At 33.4% G+C, this 19798-nt stretch overlaps 1 protein-coding gene across 1 annotated transcript; it reads right to left on the bottom strand.

Annotated features, from left to right (window-relative positions):
- Positions 1-166: 166 nt before the first annotated feature.
- tmprss15 (transmembrane serine protease 15) lies at positions 167-18840 on the bottom strand. The gene is made up of 24 exons (XM_084386566.1): positions 18475-18840; positions 17035-17102; positions 16079-16227; positions 15865-15906; positions 14641-14769; positions 12254-12362; positions 12068-12177; positions 11852-11989; positions 9257-9409; positions 9011-9116; positions 7079-7226; positions 6849-6990; positions 6654-6743; positions 6373-6498; positions 5396-5536; positions 5198-5308; positions 4980-5112; positions 3690-3785; positions 3552-3601; positions 3254-3458; positions 2989-3170; positions 1274-1369; positions 1034-1173; positions 167-705 (listed from the first exon to the last, which is right to left on the bottom strand). Exons 1-24 carry the CDS (start codon positions 18832-18834, stop codon positions 526-528), a joined length of 3204 nt encoding a protein of 1067 aa, XP_084242692.1. The 5' UTR covers positions 18835-18840; the 3' UTR covers positions 167-525.
- Between the last annotated feature and the right edge of the window lie 958 nt (positions 18841-19798).

A 19798-nucleotide genomic window follows, 5' to 3' on the forward strand; every position in this document is an offset into this window, starting at 1 on the left:
AAATACTTGTCCTACTTTGTAATTACATTTTATCTTTTTTATGTGAAAATTGACTTATTAGGTGAATAAAGTTCGAAATGTGCTGCTTCATCTGTCTTTCTTCATTGATTATCAAGGTCATTTCACTCAGAGCTATCACAAAATTAAAAACCATTACAAAACATTACAAGAAATAAAGTCTTTATTTATGATACACTGTAAAACAACTGTAGCAAAATACATTAAAAATATTTCAGTAAATAATTAAACTTCAAAACACAATTTAATCCCGAATTAATATTTCAGTTGTTATTTATATTTCAAAACGGTTTATAATATCACATTTGGGTAGGCTGAATATTACTGACTGGTTACTAGCAAATACATTTTCCTCCATTATTCACATGTAAAAAAATTTAGCAATGACAATAAGTGCACAAATCACTAGATGGTGATTACAATGTCCAGAAGCTCATGGAAATCAAGAAAACAAACAATTTAATCCATAACATCAATGCGTATAACTCCTTCGTATAACATCAATTATTATAACCCCTTCCAGTCTGAATAGAGCCGTCGGTTCTCTACTACCCAGTCAACAAACTGACTGACGCGAGCATAAGCTCCAGGCCGCTGGGGTTGTCCACAGCCGATACCAAAAGATGTCGCCCCCACAAGAACCCAATGGCCAGCCTCTTCACACATCAGCGGACCTCCAGAATCCCCCTGTCAAGAGCCCACAAAGTATGCCAATACATTAAAAAAAAATATATATGCATAAATATGTATGGAGGATTCGCTGCCTCCAAAAGTAGGTACTATATTTGACTTTGAACTAAAAAAGGACATTCTATGTATAGTATATATAAATCTGACTTTATATATTTCACAATTCTGACTTTATTTCTCACAGCAAACTCGCAACTGAGAAAAAAATGCGATGTGAAATGGCATGTGAAAAACTATCTGTTCACTATTCTTGATCTAATTAAATAAAAAATAAAATTAAAAAATATGAAAACGTATACTATATACAAATTAAAAATGTACACACCTTACAGGAGTCCACCCCACCCTCGGCATACCCAGCACACAGCATGCGGTCTGTAATGTTGTACTCAGGCAGCCATTCCTGACACTGTGTGTTGCTTAAAAGGGGCACAACAGCTTCCTGTAACACATTAGCTACGTTGCCTGGAGATCAAAAACAAACAGCTTATACGCGACCATCCAAAAGATTATTTACTCAAATATAAAAAACCTGGAATAGAATGCACAAATGTGTATATCTGACCATTTTCAGACAGCAATCCCCAACCAGCAATAAAACACTTTCTCCCTTCTTCAATCTGTGCTCCAGGATCCGGGAGGCAGATGGGCTGAATGTAATCTGGAAGAAAAATCTTTTTAATCCTTGGCAAATCTGACAACAAAATATGTACAAATCATTTTACATTGTTCTGATATATATCTCTGTAAGTAGTGGTGCAGCTAACAACTGCAAAAGCCAATGAAAAAAAGTGTTCAAAATGTAGGTAAAAAAAAAAAACTACATTTTATTTATGTTTTTATTTAGCAAAATGTCATTTATAATTTTTTTCCTTTTGATTTTTGGGTGAAATAAAACTTTAACAATATATTTCTGACAAACATGTTCCCCCTCATTATGGCCACCAAGTTGAGATCATATATATGACCATCCAATTATCAGCAGTGTTGTGGGTAACTCATTACAAGTAACTTGAGTTACGTAATCAGATTACTTGTTCAAGTAACAAGTAACGCATTACTTTTAAAATTTACAACAAAATATCTTAGTTACTTTTTCAAATAAGTAATGCAAGTTACTTTGTCTTCCCATTTATTGACTGACAGCTCTCCTGTCCTCATGTTGAGACAAATCAAAGTGCTGATGCGTTGTTTGTGTGTGTGTGTGTGTGTGTGTGTGTGTGTGTGTGTGTGTGTGTGTGTGTGTGTGTGTGTGTGTGTGTGTGTAAACATGATGGTTCTAGACTAAATGTGAGTGTGCATTTACTCATCTCACTTGCACACAAAAATAGATTCAATATTTCATAAAAATAAATAAAATCAGTGAAATGCAGAATCAGAATATGCAAACCTCCAATAAGAAAAAAACATAATTTTTTTATGCATTTAATCTCACTTTATTGACCAATGTACTTGCTTCTGACCTTCGATGACTCAGTTAAACCATAAGAAAAAATTATTATAGATTTATTTTAATTGGTAAAGTGTTAAACTTTCTTCTCCTTCATCCTATTCTTGTGTTATCCAGAATAACAGCACCTGAAAGGTTTGTTTGAGCTGTTCCTCTACTGTACACACGTGAATCTACTACAAGTAACGCAAAAGTAACGTAAATGCATTACTTTTCGAAAAAAGTAACCAAGTAACACAATTAGTTACTTTTTAAGGGAGTAATGCAATATTGTAACGCATTACTTTCCCCAACACTGATTATCACACAATTTCTAATGCAAAATTAATAAATCATAGATGACGAAATGAGCCTATATGTACACTACCGTTCAAAAGTTTGGGGTTTATGTTTTTGAAAGAAGTCTCTTAATCTCACCAAGGCTGCTTTTATTTGATCAAATATAGACAAAACAGTAATATTGTGAAATAGTATTACAATTTAAAATAATATCTTCTATTTTAACATATTTTAAAATGTAATTTATTCCTGTGATGTCAAAGCTGAATTTTCAGCATCATTACTCCAGTCTTCAGCGTCACATGATCCTTCAGAAATCATTCTAATATGCTGATTTGATGCTCAAGAAACGTTTCTTATTATTATTATTGCTGCTTCAAATTTTTGTGGAAACTGTGATAATATCTTTCAGGAGTCTTTGAAAAATCCAAATTTAAAAGAACAATATTTCTTTGAATAGAAATCTTTTGTAGCTATAAATCTCTTCAGAGTAAAACCCAACCCAGTAAAACCCAACATTTGTAGAAAAACAAAGCGTTGTGTCTACGTACCTGTGTAGTTGACAGGTGTCTGTAAGTGCATTAGGGCAAAGTCAGACTCCTTTGTTATCCTGTTATAGCGCTTGTGCATGATAATCCGATCTATTAAATGGACTTGTTTGTTAGGGTTATCCGTCCCAAACTGAGAGTGAAGACCCAACACAGCTGCCCAGTTTGACAGGTGAACATTTTTTCTACGGGATCAAAAAATAATTTAGTCTCTCAGTGCATGAGCTTACAGCTACAACTACAGCCATGAATGCTGAGCAGCGCTTACCCATGAACACAGTGTGCCGCTGTTATCAACCATTCCCTGTCAATCAAACTGGCCCCGCAAACATGGCGGCCGAGCCAGCTCAGAGACACTATCCAAGGCCACGACCCTTCCTGGGAATCCTGTCCTCCCACAACTCTGCCTGATTGGTCTCTGTCCATTTCCACATTGGTCTCACTTTTTGAAGGTACTTTACGAACGCCACATGCTAAGACGCAGAGTACACAACAAGAGATGTTGAATTTGTATTGATTAGCATAAGAGCGAATGAAACTGTACAAGCTGCGGGTTTCAAACTTACGTTGATTGTTACAATGCAGAGACACGATCTTCTCACTGAGACATACGTCACTTTAAAAAGACACAAAAGAATTTGAAATTAGATTTTATGGGCCAATAAAAGGGCTCAGAAAACTTTTAATCGATTTTTATCGATTACCTGGGTTTCAGATCCAGTGAGCCATTAGCATTCACACTTACAGTAGTAAACGGACTATCTCCATCCATAGTGATGGAGAATGAGGCATCTCCTGATCTAGGCACATCAACAAACATATAATACTGTTATTATTTGATAAACTATTTTATGCTTAACCCTATAAATCCATATTTGATACACAAATTTCTAAGATATTAAAGAAACTTTGCTGTTGTACACAATCTTCCACATGCCTTCTATCCTATGATTTATAGTTTATACCGTTTTATCATATATAATTAAAAAATGTCCACCTTTAGGTTGTGGTACACGTGTCTTTTTGCTGGGAAATCTTTACTGATTTTTATAAAGGAAACAAGAATAACCTTTATATTGCTAGTAATATTCCAAGTTAAACACTTACTGGACTGAAGCAACTTATGTTTACTCGATTATCCATCTTTTTTCTTTAGAAAAATCTGATGTATCAGGCTTCTGAGGAGAGTTTATTTGATAATTTCTCGATCACCATTGCACAGCATTATATGTTTTGCCCCCACAATAAAAACTACAGAGCTTTTGATCATAAAACTAAGCATTTAAATTATCGCATCCAAAATAAAAGTTTGTGTTTACATAATATATGTGTGTGTACTGTGTATAATTATTTTCTATATATAAATACACACACATGCATGTATATATTTAAGAATTTATTTTTATTTTTATATAAAATATTTATATATAATATAAATTATGTATAAATATATATACAGTATATGCATGCACATATTTCTTAAATATACATGCATGTGTGTGTGTATTTATATATACAAAATAATTATACACAGTACACACACATGTATTATGTAAACACAAACTTTTATTTTGGATGCGATAATTTAAATATGATCTTAGTAAGACATTATTGGGAGATTAACTGATTTTTAGATTTATTTTATGTAGCCTGCTATGCTGATCTCATTGATTTACATTAGAATTTCATCTTACTTTATGGCCATATAAACATTAGCCACTGCACAAAATTGCATATTTTTGGTCAGTTTGGCCATCTGAATAAAATTTAGCTGTTTTTTCATACTCGAGAATAAGTTCCTTATTCTCCTATATCATACTATATGAGGCATAAAAGCCTGATGTATCAAATATGATACTCGACAAACATATGCAATTTTTTTTTATTACTCAAGGTTTCACAAATTTGATTTTTCTGACATTTTCTTTCATATGTCTGTCTTCACATGGTTAATATTATAATATGCTTAATATATTCGACGGTTAAGTGTTTACCTGTAGCCCAAGTAGCGGCAGAAGAAGTCAGATAGCTGAGAGGTCCAGTCTTCAGCACATACCGTGTAAAGATCATTCTGGACCTGAAGTCTCAGTCGTTCAGTTCCAGTGACATTAGCTTTTATTAAATGCACTAAAATACAACAGCCTGTGATCAGCAGCATGAACAGCGTGATTTGATTTGTGAGGTTTTGTTGTAGTTTGACTTGTCGATTTACCACAGTCGCCTTCATCGGAGCCATCAGAGCAGTTCTCTACACCGTCACACACACTGGCATTGGACACACACACTCCTGTGCCGCATTGAAACTGTCCAGTGGGACAGGGATCTGCATATTCATAAGAGTTTTTGCAGTTTCTTAGGCCATCTCCATGTTATTTTACCATTCGCATACTGTACAAAGAAGACAACTAACCTGGTTGGCCAAGGTTAAGGCCTGTGGTAAAGTTGGCTAGAAAGCCTCTGTCATTCCCAGAGTCGTCTGTGGAAAGCATGATGGTCACCCGAGAGGTTGTGGAAAAGAGATCCGGGAAGGAACGATCACCGGTTAGGACACCTTCAGTGACGAAACACACATTACTACATATAGATCCATTGATTTAATTTGCATATTGTGCAAATAAACATTAACATAATGCAAAAGTAATGTTATGTTAAATATTGATTGATTATTATGGCATATTTTCTGACTTTCGTATAAATGGTCAATTAAATATTACAATTATCAAAATATACATATCAAAAGTTTGGTGTCGGCAAGATTGTTTTTATTTTTTTAAATATATATAGTTTAATTCAGCAAGGATGCATTCAGCTGATCAAAAGTGTCAGTAAAGACTTTTTTTTAACTTTCTATTCATTGAAGAAAATATTTATCATGGTTTCCACAAAAATATTAAGCAGCACAACTGTTTTCAGGATTGAAAATAGTAAGAAATGTTTTCTAAGCAGCAATTAATATTAGAATGATTTCTGAAGGATCATGTGACACTGAAGACTGGAGTAATGATGCTGAAAATTCAGCTTTGACCACATGAATAAATTATATTTAAAAATATGTTAAAACAGAAAACCGATTAAATGATTGATCAAATATTTTTACATTTTAAATATATGAGACTCCTTTAAAAACATTAAAAAAATCTTACCGATCCCAAACTTTTGAAAAGTAGTATATATTTTCCTATATATATATATATATATATATATATATAATAATAAAAATAAATAAAAAATAAATTTTATAAAATAAAATAAAATAAAATAATTAATATATTATATATATATATTATATATATATATATATATATATATATAAATAAAATAAATAATATATATATAAATTATTATTTTTATTTTTTTTTAAGATTCATGTCTTCCTAACAAAATTACCTAGCAACTCTGAATACGGCTCCACTCCATCCCGAATTTCCAAAATGTCATAATCCATCTCTAAAGCAACGTCTTGAAAATGCAATTGTATATTCTGTCCTTCCTTAGCATGTAAAGTCCACATACCTAACCAAGATAAACCATAATACTCAAAACATTACAAATTAAACAAGGTAGGGGTGTAATTGTCAATTTTTTCTATTAGAATCTTCCATGAATTATTATGCATTCTTTATGATCATGGCTGAAAGTTAAATTAATCTATCTACAGTTGTACTTACACAAAGCGTTGTGTCCATAGCCATTGGGGTAGTTTGGAGAACTGAATGTTGAGTTTGACTCATACAGATCAAAGGGTCCCCCACAATCCACTATTAGAATTGAATTACATAAATGTAACTCCTTTACAATTTTGTGCTAATAAACATAGCATTTGCATGATAACAAACTGACATCATTGTGACATCTTGCCTTACCTGGTATGGGAGGGGGGGTGGTTGGCGGTGGGACAGGGGTTGGGTCAGGGGGGGCCTGTCCACAGGAACCAGGCACTATGCTGATGTCATCCAGGGCGATATCATTCAGAAATCCCACCCTCTTCTGCGCTTCAAATACCACCTGAGACAGACAAGAAACAGGCAAATGTATTTAATGACTTTTTAACCGTTTAATGTTACGAACTAAGTTGATTTGTACATGAACTCACCACAGCATCTGCAGTGATGTTTAGTGTGGCTTGAGCGTAGTTCCAGTTGTCACCATAGTTCCCTTCTTTCTGGAAGAGGACCGTGCCGGATGAGCGTTCCTCTGTTGTGACCGTCAGACGCCACACCTCCTCCCCGAACATATGATACCTCAAAGAGCACAGGTACATTCATCAAATGCTTACAGGGGAGATCAATCCCTTGTGAAAAAGAAGTACACCTCAGCATACTTTTAAGTATGAAATAATATACTTTATAAGAATATACTTAATGTAATTTCTATCGAAACTTGCATGTCGTGTATTTAAAGTCCCCCTGTAGTCTATGATTGCATCCCTTAAAACTCATCTTTGATCACCAAAATGACATTTAAATGTTTTATTTTCCTTGAAAATGTTTTTCTTTATGCCTTAAAATAGCTTGAATGTAACTCTACACCCTTGCCTCATTTAATATACGCGGTTCAATGAATATGCAAATGATCCCCGCCTCCACTCACTCACACCAGCTTAGAGATCCACTGGTTGATGATCACATGTCGATCTGATTGGTTACAAGGTAGTTTGTGACGTCAGAAACATCAGCGATTTCAGACTGCGTTTTTGATTCACTGCAGTTTTAAGGAGAAAGTGTGGTTTAAAAAAAAAATATTTGTACTTCTATTGTATTCGGGTCTGTTTTGACATGGAAGAGGTACATAATTATTCTTTTTTTAATCTAAAGGTTTTAGTACGAAGATAAATTGTGTAAGATTAAGATTAAGATTGTCAAAATACACTTTTTTTCCGATTTTTTTTACAAAAAAAATATTAAGAGATATAATCCACCTAAATTGTTACACTTTTAAAATAAAATGACAAAAACAAATGAATGTCTTAATGTGTTTGTAGATCAAAAGTTCATAGACCAAATAGTCTAAATTTGAAAAAGGAAAGAGGGATTGGGGGGAAAAAAGTTAAAATTTCACTTTGCTGCCACCTACTGATAAACCATTGCAGCATGAAAAGGAGATTCAAGCTGTTTATCATCATCATTTTTTTCATATGAAAGTAAAATGTCATGCAAGTAAAATTAATGTATTTTGTTTGAAAACAGTTTTGAGCAGTCACGAGTTATACATTTCAATTTATAAGTAACATCATAATATGAGAATTACCAGTATGAACTATTTCAGTTAATGGAGTTCATACTGGTAATTCTCATTATGATGTTACTTGTAAATGTAATCTAATGATATAGTCAAATAAAATTTCTCATAAATACTGATTAAAATATATTTTCTTGCACCACTGTTTTTTGCTTTATTTCTTGAAAAAAAGTTTACATTTCAAAGAATTGTATTCATTAATAAAAAGGAATAAATAGCATGGTAAAAAAACAAAAAACATGGTAACATTCAAAATGTCAAACCTTTTGTGCATTCACTCATTAATGAGAAGTTACTGATTAGATACAATATGGTTTTAGTTGAAAAATATTAAGTTATGATTGTTTTCTTTTTTTTTCTGTTATCTCTGTAAAGCTGTATTGTAAAAAGCGCTATTTAAATAAATGTGACTTTTATAAGCTTACATTCCACCGGGTCCAAACAGACCCCGGAATGCAAAAGGTGTATGCAGTTTTTTTTATGCATTAGGAGGGAAAATGTTTTATTTGGCATTTAAGTACACTTAAGTGGACTTTTATTTCATTAACATTATAATATCTGCAAGTACAGTTTTTAAAAATAAACTTTTAAAATCTGAAGCACACTACAAGTGCACATTCAATACAGAGCGCACTCCTTTTTTTCACAAGAGGTGGAAACATACTTGACTACCTCTACCATTGCATCATCTTAGCCCATTTTAATTTGCATTTATAAGACACATTTTTAGAAAAACGTGCATGTATAAGCTGAATGTTTCCAAACGTTCCCCATGATAAAAACTAACCAGAATTGCAGACACATTGATTCCTTTGCAGGAGTCAGAGGAAGACTGTAGATACGGAATTTTTTATCCCAACTTCCAGGAGTCCGAGGGGTCACAATGTAGTACCCTATGAGATAAAAATCGTAAATATCATCAATCAGAAATCTAAGTATAATAAAACATTAGACAGCATACATTTTCAAGTATTTGCTAACAGCAGATAAATTCTACGTATAGTATTTCATAGCATAGTGTATGAAATGGCACCTGATTGGTTGTTGCCCATTGTGTGATCAAAGCTCGGGCCAGTGTCTGGTGGAGAAGTAGCGCCTTGTGCTCGAATCCAGTCGCCATTGTCATCAAATTCTTGCCTCCAGAGACACAAGTCCTCTTCAAACGAACAGTTTATCTTGTCTTCATCTAACAAAGACCATAGAGGTCAATAAAACTTGAATATGATTTTTTTTTAAACTGAAATAAAAGTTAGCATTTTTGCACTTAGGAAGCTTAGCGATGGTCATGTTGAAGCCATGCAATGGTGTAGTTTTAGCTACGTTTAGCTTTCACTTCTGCCGATTGTATTTAGACTTTAAAATTCAGTAGTGTTCATTTGGGAAATTTATCTAAAGGAACAGAATGTGTAAGAATCAAATTTCAAAAAATTATTTTCTGCAATAATCCAAAAGCCAAATGGAAGAATCCTATGGGGTTTTTGTCGAGAGAACCAGGGTGACGCTGACTACAAAAACACATCATCACTGCAGCACTCTATGTGTTGTCAAAAATATCGATATTTCAGTATGTATTGATACTGAAATATCTGAAATGGTTCCAATACTCCTTTTCTACCGAACTGCGCGTTCTCTCTCTCTCTTCTCTCCGACAGCGAATCGACACACATCCGCATCCTCTTACTCACTTGTCTCGGTTGAACAGTGCTTGTATTATGCATAATTTTAGTCATTCCTGCAGGTTTTGAGCTCACACCAAAAGCGCGCGCACCACTGATCTATAGTGCCGCTCTCAAACAGCTTGCGAAAACGTCTTTTTCGTGGCTTATTGTGCTTAAACAGTCAAATACATACAAAATTATGTCAAAATGTCCATCTTTCTGAGTATTCATGTAAATGCAGTCAGTTTTGGAACGTAAATAGTAAAAAAAAAATATATATTGCATGTTGTGTAACAGTATATTGGATCTGTGCATAAGCTCTTAAAGTGACAGCAGCCTAATAAACCTGCTGCTGTCTGTCATGTTAATCAAAGAACAAAAGACAAAGAGAAAATCACTCTCTGCTCTTTACTATGGAAGCTTGTTTCCGCCACAAAAGAAAAAAAATGTAAATGATAATTGCGACTTTTTATCTCACAATTGCGAGTTTACATCTCGCAATTCTGACTTTATTTCTCAGAATTGCGAGATATAAAGTCAGAATTGCGCGAAATAAAGTCGCAATTGCGTGTTATAAAGTCAGAATTGCGAGATATAAAGTCAGAATTACGTGAAGTAAAGTCACAATTGCGTGTTATAAAGTCAGAATTGCGAGATATAAAGTCGCAATTGCGTGTTATAAAGTCAGAATTGCGAGATATAAAGTCAGAATTACGTGAAATAAAGTCACAATTGCGTGTTATAAAGTCAGAATTGCGAGATATAAAGTCGCAATTGCGTGTTATAAAGTCAGAATTCTGACTTTTTTTCTCGCAATTGCGACTTTATATCACGCAATTCTGACTTTATAACACGCAATTGCGAGTTTATATCTCGCAATTCTGACATATTTTCTCAGAATTGTGAGATATAAACTCACAATTGTGAGATATAAAGTCCAATTCTAAGAAAAAAAAAAAAAAGACGGACTTTTTTTCTTTTTTTTACCTCAGAATAGTTTCTCTCACAATTCTGACTTTATAACACGCAATTGCGACTTTATTTCACGCAATTCTGACTTTATATCTCGCAATTCTGACTTTATAAGACGCAATTGCGACTTTACTTCACGCAATTCTGACTTTATATCTCGCAATTCTGACTTTATAACACGCAATTGCGACTTTATTTCACGCAATTCTGACTTTATATCTCGCAATTCTGACTTTATAAGACGCAATTGCGACTTTACTTCACGCAATTCTGACTTCATATCTCGCAATTCTGACTTTATAACACGCAATTGCGACTTTATTTCACGCAATTCTGACTTTATATCTCAAAATTCTGAGAAATAAAGTCAGAATTGCGAGATGTAAATTCGCAATTGTGAGATAAAAAGTCGAAATTATCTCTGAAAATGTTTTATTCTGTGGCGGAAACAAGCTTCCATACTTTACTGAGTAACTTTTGCAACTTTAATTAAACATTAATCTGCATTTAACTTTTTACATTTGATTACTTTAATTTCAGCAGTATTTCTTACCTGAATACTACTGTTAGACCCACCTGAAAAACTTAAAGCCATGTTTACTTCATTGGTCTCTTTATGTTATTGTATATTTGTGCTATCGTTTGCAATTTATTTATTTGTTCTTATTTTATTACTGATTCTTTACTTATGTAGTTCAAGCAGTTCAAATAAAGCCTCCCTGTGCTGAGTGTAAGCTATTGCAACAAAATTACCCAAATTATCAAAAAAGTATGAGATAATAAATTATCTGTATGGCGGTATATATGGCAGTGGTATCGAATATCAGTATTTTTCAAGGTATCGTATCGAAGTTGGAAATTCCAGTATCGTGGCAACACTACTTTATATGCCTCTGAATAAGGTATTTCCACACCATTATTATGTCGAACGTTCCATAAATGTTCAAATAACATTGATTCAATGGCATTTATGGTATTTTCGGGAAATCAATACCCACTTGAGACCTCACTGATGTTCTCTGCCGTGTAAGTAGCATTGAAGCCTTGAAAGTTATTGATGTAGTCTGCGTTAAATTCAACAGTGGCTTCATGAGATAATAGCCAGATGTCCCCTGGTGACGTTCCTGAGAGAGAGTCTGAAAGACACAATCTGATGTCAAGACACTACTTAAGAAGTCCGAAATCTTAACGTAACACTGTTTGTCGAAACTCACATGTCAATGTTTTCATAGGGCCGGTGCCCTCATATAGCTCCAGAACGTCAATATCTTGTTCCGTCTGGAAAGTGTGAAAGACTATTTTTATGGCCATGCCCTCAGTCACTCTGTGGGTGAAATAAAAGACTGTATGAGTTGGTGAAATCTCAAAGTATGTCTAGATGTATCTGATTATTGTATTACCGTATAATCCAGCGGCAGGCGGTGGGACTGTCATAGACCTCTGGGAAGTTTTTAGAGTGGAAGGATCCAGTCGAACCAAGCAGGAGAAACTGGCCATCACACGTTGTTGCTGTGGAGTATGAAAGACACACAATACTGAATCTATCGCAATAAGTGCATATAGGGCTTGACATTAACACCCGCCAACCCGCCAAATGCGTGTGGATTTCCGCAGTGGCGTGTAAAGCAGTCAGGCCTACTAGCCACTTTAGCGGGTTGAATTTTATTACATAATATATACCTTTTTTCAACTGTAGTCTTTTAAAAAAGGCATCTGAAATAATAAACAAAACTAAATCAAAAATATAGATTTTCCGATACATATCGATACTGAAATATCTGCAACCCTTCCAATACTCATTTTCCGTAGAACAGATACACGATACCAGCTGCGCTTTCTCATCTCTCTTCTCTCCGACAGCGAGTTACACACAAACCCGCCTCCCCTCACTCACTCCTTTCATTTGCTCCGGATGAATATTGTTTCTGTTACAGGGTTTGAATTGCGGTGTGGGATTTCGTGTATTGCGCATAATTGTACTCATTCCTGCAGATTTTGTGCTCACACCCAAAGTGCACGCACATAAAGCCTCCTCTCAGTACTAAATTGAGTTATTTTTCGCTGCTTATTGCGCTTAAACAGTCAAATACACACAAAGTAATATCAAAATGTCGGTCTTGGTGAGTATTCACGTAAGCACTAAGTTATGTTTTAATTGAACGTAAACAGTTGAGAAAGAAAAACGCATGTGTATCAGTATAATGGATCTGTGCGTCAGGTCTTAAAGTGACAGCAGCCTAATAAACCTGCTGCCAAATTATGAGATAATATTAAAAATATCTATATGGCAGTTTTTCCTCTTGGTATCGATTAGGGCTGTGCAAAAAAAAAAAAAAAAAAATATATATATATATATATGTATATATATAAAATGATAATTTTTGCACGGAGTTGAGAAAACTAGTTGAGAAAACGTTAAGAATTTTATTTTTTTTAACGGGTCTAAAATGTCTATAAAGAGAACAGTTGTACTTGCAGAGCCGACGTGTGTGTGCACTTTGGTTTAGTGGTGTGCGATATCAAGATTTTTGATCATGGACGATTAAAATGTCTCCACGATCTGCTTTTGAAGAAATATCGTAGTATCGTGTTACAGTGCATTCTATCAGTTGCAGTTCTGGCGCCTCCGCCTCAATGTGACGTACATTCACATCACATGTTAAATACTGCGCTAATATTGTTAAATATGTACTCACAAGGTTTACAAAAACACAGTTGGTTATGTCTTAAAGGTGCTCTAAGTGATGTTGGGTGACGTCACTTCTTGCTGACGTTTTAAAGTATTGTCAAACAAAACGGAGGCTAGCTAGACCCTCCCTCCCCCTCATCCACGCACTAACCCCCCAAACCACACCCCAAATTTTTATTGCCGGTTATTGGCTGGAACAGTTTGTAAAAAACACATGACATCGCTTAGAGCACCTTTAAGTGAAAGCAAATGTTTGAGAGGAAATTGGGTGTGCGTCATATGCGTGTATATTAGATGCGTCGCGTGCCGGTCTTAAAGTGACAGTAACCTAATAGTAAACATGCTGCCGCTTGTCCTTAAAGGGATAGTTCAACCAAAAATGAAAGTTCTGTTATTTAGTACTCTCTAATGTTTTTTCCAAACCTATATTAAGTTATTTTCTTGTGCTAAACACAAAAGAAGATATTTTGAAGAATGTGGCTAACCAGACAGTTGCTGTTCCCCATTGACTTCCATAGTATGAAAATATATTCTATGGAAGTCACAGGGGACTGCAACTGTTTGAATACACATTCATCAAAATAACTTTTATTTTCCACAGAAGAAATTTCAGTTTTATAAATTTTGTGGGATCTTTATTTTTAGTTAAAAGTGTTCAGTGACACAATATGCAAATAGCTTTGCTAATAAACTGGAATGGACGTTTTTATTTTTCTGATGAGTTATCAATATAATGTGATGCACATACCACAAAGCAAGTTGTATGTTCAACTCTATTATTTTGTACTTTTTTTTTTTTAAGTATTGCAATATATCGCAATATGTATCGTATCGCAATATATCGTGATATCGTATCGTGACACATGTATCGCGATATGTATCGAATTGTGAGCCCCTTGCCGATACCCAGCCCTAGTATCGATGTCAAAATTGTGGCCAGTGAAAATGCTGAGTGACAAGTAACTTTGGAAAACCACTAGCCACAGCGGCTGGTGAGCAAAAACGTTAATGTCAAGCCCAGATATGCACTATATTTTCAAAGTAAATACTAATATTTTAAATAAAACATATAATATTAAAAGGGTTATAAATACATACCACAGACACTCTGATTCTCATCTGAGCCATCAGAACAGTTTTGTATTCCATCACAGAAGTCAGTTTGAGAAATACATGATGAATCATCAGCACATGCCTTCTGTCCATCTGGACAATTCGCTGGAGTGACTGACAGACGATATGTTAGAAAATCAACAGAAAATCTGTTATCTTTCACAAATATGCACTATGAATAACATTAAAAAATAACTATTTTCTGTTTTAATGCATTTTTCAAATGTAATTTATTCCTATGATGAATGATTTTCAGCATCATTACTCCAGTCTTCAGTGTCACATGACCCTTCAGAAATCATTCTAATTTGCTGATTTGGTGCTCAAGAAACATTAATGTTGATCATTTTGAGCAATCCATGATAAAAAAAAATTCTGGGATTCTTACTGTCACTTTTGATCAATTTAATGCTAAATAAAAGTATTTTATTAAATTTCATTAAAGAAATATTACTGACCACAAACTTTTGAACAGAATACACTACATGAAATACTTTGTGTAACATGTTTCGCCATGGAATAAAAAAAATTTATAAACCCTTGTTATAAACCCGCAATTGCAAATTATCATGGCAAAATTGTGGGATATAAACTCGCGATTGCGAGAAATAGTCAGAATTGTGAATGACTTTATTTGTTGCAATTGCCAGTTTATATCTCACTATTCTTTCTCAGAATTGTGAGATATGAACTCGCAATTGCAAGTTATAAAGTCTAATTCTGAGGATATAACTCGCAATTGCTAGCTTATATCTAACAATTGCAAAAAGAAAAGTCAGAATTGTGAGATGAAAAGCCGCAATTACCTTTTTTTTTATTATTATTCAATGGAGGAAACAAGCTTCCATAATTTTTTATGCATGCAGCTTTAATAAGCTCAAAATAATTAAGAGATTACATGGAATTTGACACATTTGAATTCTGTAAAATTCATTTAAAATGGCACAAAGGTGATTAACAATAAAAATGTAAAGATTCCCACGTTCCCTTATACATTCATACAAATGTATTTTAACCAAACATAGTGGTGTTGATAAAAAAAATATCACTTTATATTACATTTTACATACACATTTTTTTTTAGCTTTTCATAACATGAATTAAATACAATTATTACAACCAGAATTGACGTCTGTCACTGTTACCATGTCATGATGACCTCACAGCACACACTGCAATAATAACACATAAATATACAACATAACCCACCTAGTTTTGTTGTAGATGGTCTCTGGGTTGAAGTTGATTTATCTGAGGGTATATATTAGAAATTTTATACAATCAACTGAACTGTTAAACAATCAACTGAACAACAGTTCAAACGAATTGCCTATTGAACTAATTAAATTAAGAATATATGGTCAGATGGAGATCTTCAGATGACTATGAAACTGTAGATATGTCTTGTTATTGATGATATTACCTGAGACCTGCACACTGCTGATGTCAATTACGAGTCCATCATTTCCACCTTCACCCCGCTGTAAACCATCTACTAACTGCTTCTGCACCGTCTCAGAATCTACAACACCTCGGAAGAGGACGTCAAAGTGCACGACCACACTGCCTTCGCTGAGAACAACAGGAAAAAAAACAGACATTAAACTGGTGACAGACACTGACACTACTTGAGAAGCACAACTATATAAAATAAGACATTTTTAGAGAATATATCCTTAAAGGGATATATTACATATTTTTATATACACACCATGTAACTTTTTTTTGTTCAAAACTGACCAAATGTATATAAAAAGCGAGTACACCATGAATCCATCTTCCAAACCATGTTTTTGTCTTATCCTGAATCAGTACAGTACCGTATGCCTATGATAAATGTTTTATTCAGAATTTCTGACTATTTTAGACCAAGTGGATATCTATTTTAGGAATAATAGGCGGACATGTTATATAGAAGGACTAGCCTATAAGATGTTTGCAGGTATTTCATAACCTCAAAAGCTGTCAATTTTTTGAAACATTTATATTCCTGATTTCAAACCCCATCTTTAGACCGTGATTTTGCCATGTAAGACATGTTTCTAGATCAACATATTTTATTGATCCTGGAACAACAATCCCAACCCTACCCACAACTTCTCCAGACAATCAGAGGGAAATGATAGGCGAATAACACTGATGTAGAAGCACCTAACCCTGGTTTTAAGCCTAAACTTGACATAAACTGTAAATTTGTCCCTCAGATCTGATTGGTTGATTGGAATAATGTAGATGTTGATCCTGGAACATGTTGCACTTGGTGAAATCACGTTCACCATAGAGATCTCTAGAATCTAAATACATACACATTATATTATAGATTATGGACTTTATTGCTGTCTTTATAGCTTAGGGGCTTTAATATATATAAAGTCTCACCTGAATTGATTGACCTTCGAACTTCTGAACTGCTCCTTAAGGGAAGTAAGGCTGTAGGCTTCACTGATCTGCAGGCAGCAATACACGGAGAACACAAAATCTGCTTTATCACACTAAAATACTGAGATAAAACATATTTGTCAGCCAATAACTTAAAGAATGAAATGGTATGTAAGAACACTATATACAAATGTTAGTTACAGCTGTTGAACATGAAGTTTGCATTTAGACTGACATAACATAGATGTGTTAAAAAAATCATAATATAGCTTTTTTGTAACCATTACAATGATCTATCTCATGAAAATATGCACACATTTAAAATTATATTTTACATAATTAAGCTCATTTTTTAACATATTAACTATTAACATCTATATATCTACATTGTGGCATTTTCGTGACAAAAATGAAGTCTAATTTATGTAATCCAGTTGTTTTACAGTTCAGGAGTTTTTGCCATTCCCTTTATTTTTTAGCGATAATTTCCCTTATTAACTTTATCAAGCAATTTCTACTGTAAACAATTCATTAAAATCAGTCTTAAAGGTTTTACAACAAATACGACACATGAACCATGATTTGTAAATAAATGTATGGTGATTTCACATTTCACAATATCAATTTCACATTCATTGTACAAAAATGTTTGTACATTTGTAAATGTACGTTGTAAAATGCAACTATATATATATATATATATATATATATATATATATATATATATATATATATATATATATATATATATATATATATATATATATATATATATAATGTAAACACAAACTTTTATTTTGGATGTGATTAATCGTTGCCCAGCACTAATATAAATAATATAAATAATATATATGGTAGCAACGATTAATCGCATCCAAAATAAAAGTTTGTGTTTGCATAATATATGTGTGTGTACTGTGTATAATTATTTTGTATATATATATATATATAAATACACACACATGCATGTATATATTTAAGAAAAATGTGTTATCAATATAAAAAATATTCATATTTATATATAATATAAATTATGTATTAATATATATATATATATATATAGTATATACATGCAAATATTTCTTTATATATATATATAATTATACACAGTACACACATATTTTGTGTAAACACAAACCAAGCACTAATATATATGAAATATGTATGAAACCCAAAAATGAAAATACTGTCACCATTTACTCACACTCATGTCATTTGAAAACTGTATGACTTTTTCTTCTGTGAAACAGAAAAGCAGATGTTAGGCAGAATTAATGTCTCACTTTCACTGCGTGGACAGTAAATGGTGAGACTGTTATTCTGCCTAACATCTGAATGAAGTCATACGGGTTTGGACTGACATGAGGCTGAGTAATTTGTATGTTAACTGTTTTTTAAACCTTCCATAAATAATAACAATGAAATAAATGGCTAATTCACCTTCTGCTCAGTGTCATATGCCAGAGCTTTAAACTGTGCACTGTTCTTGTTCAGGAGCTCCTCTGTGAAGACCGTTCCATTAGAGATGACAAGTCTCCCAGTGAACTCCGAGCCGGTTTCCTCTCCTTCACCATCTGTAGCTAAAAAAAAAAAAAAAAACACAAATGAAACAGGGGTCACTACAGAACATCGTAAGTATTCAGTATTATTAATCTGAAATGGAGGTAATAGTCTCATACCTTTGTTGTCCAGTGCGAGCCAAGTCACGACACTTAGTCCCACGCAAACCACAAACAGCACAACAAACAGTGTTGTGAGCAGAACCTCCGTGGACGACAAACGACAACCTCTTCTAGACATTTTATACACAAATGACTGACTTACGAAGACTTAAACACTTTTCCTCAGATGATAAACCTCCAGCATGTCACTGGAAAGTCAGAGGTGACACTGGCTTCCAGAGCTTCTAATATCCCACCTTCTTGCTTCTGTCACTGTTATATAAACTAGCAATAAATTTTTATTGAACGATAACTGAGTACCATTTTATCAGCATTTCCATAAAACAGAAAAATAAGGAAATAAACGGAAGTTGGAAGCAAAAATATAATGTTCAAACACTTTGACCTTTTCTATCACTCACAAAAACTGTCAAATCATACCTCTAGATTTCCACAATCCTAATATATTCCAGTGGGAAGAATCAGCACGTGCTGCGAAAACTCACCTGTACTTTCCATGTTAACCTTCAGGAAGAATCCTACCACCTTCTCCTTGACAAACACATGGTTAAGTCGTCAACAGAACAGCAAGATTTCAAATGGGATAAACAAAGCACCACAATCGACAAAATACTAAATATTTTATATTCAAAAATACAGTCAGAAACAGTAATATTGTCCATTATTCTTACTGCTTTGAAATAGCAAGTTTGAATTTATTTTTTTACATTTAAAATACCTGAGCTTTAAATATACATCATATTTTATTAATAATTATTTGATCAATTTATTAAGAACTTTATCATTATTTATTATAATGCTATAATTAAATTGTATTATGTATTAAGAAAAAGGTTTCATTATTTAAAGTCAAAAACAGTAATATTGTCAATTATTATTACTGTTTGAAATCATATATATATATATATATATATGAATGATTTCAAACTACTATTTTGAACAGAAATAATTGACAATATTACTGTTTTTGACTTCTTAAATAATGTGTATGATAGATAGATAGATAGATAGATAGATAGATAGATAGATAGATAGATAGATAGATAGATAGATAGATAGATAGATAGATAGATAGATAGATA

Source organism: Rutilus rutilus (assembly GCF_951802725.1).
Source record: "Rutilus rutilus genome assembly, chromosome: 18".
Taxonomy (NCBI): Eukaryota; Metazoa; Chordata; class Actinopteri; order Cypriniformes; family Leuciscidae; genus Rutilus; species Rutilus rutilus.

Coding starts and splice junctions, on each gene's coding strand:
- tmprss15 (XM_084386566.1), bottom strand. CDS start 18,834: ATGTCTAGAAGAGGTTGTCGTTTGTCGTCCACGGAGGTTCTGCTCACA. Junction 12,363..14,640: donor TGAGAATCAGAGTGTCTGTG/GTATGTATTTAT, acceptor CATACTCCACAG/CAACAACGTGTGATGGCCAG. Junction 6,991..7,078: donor ACATCACTGCAGATGCTGTG/GTGAGTTCATGT, acceptor TGTCTGTCTCAG/GTGGTATTTGAAGCGCAGAA.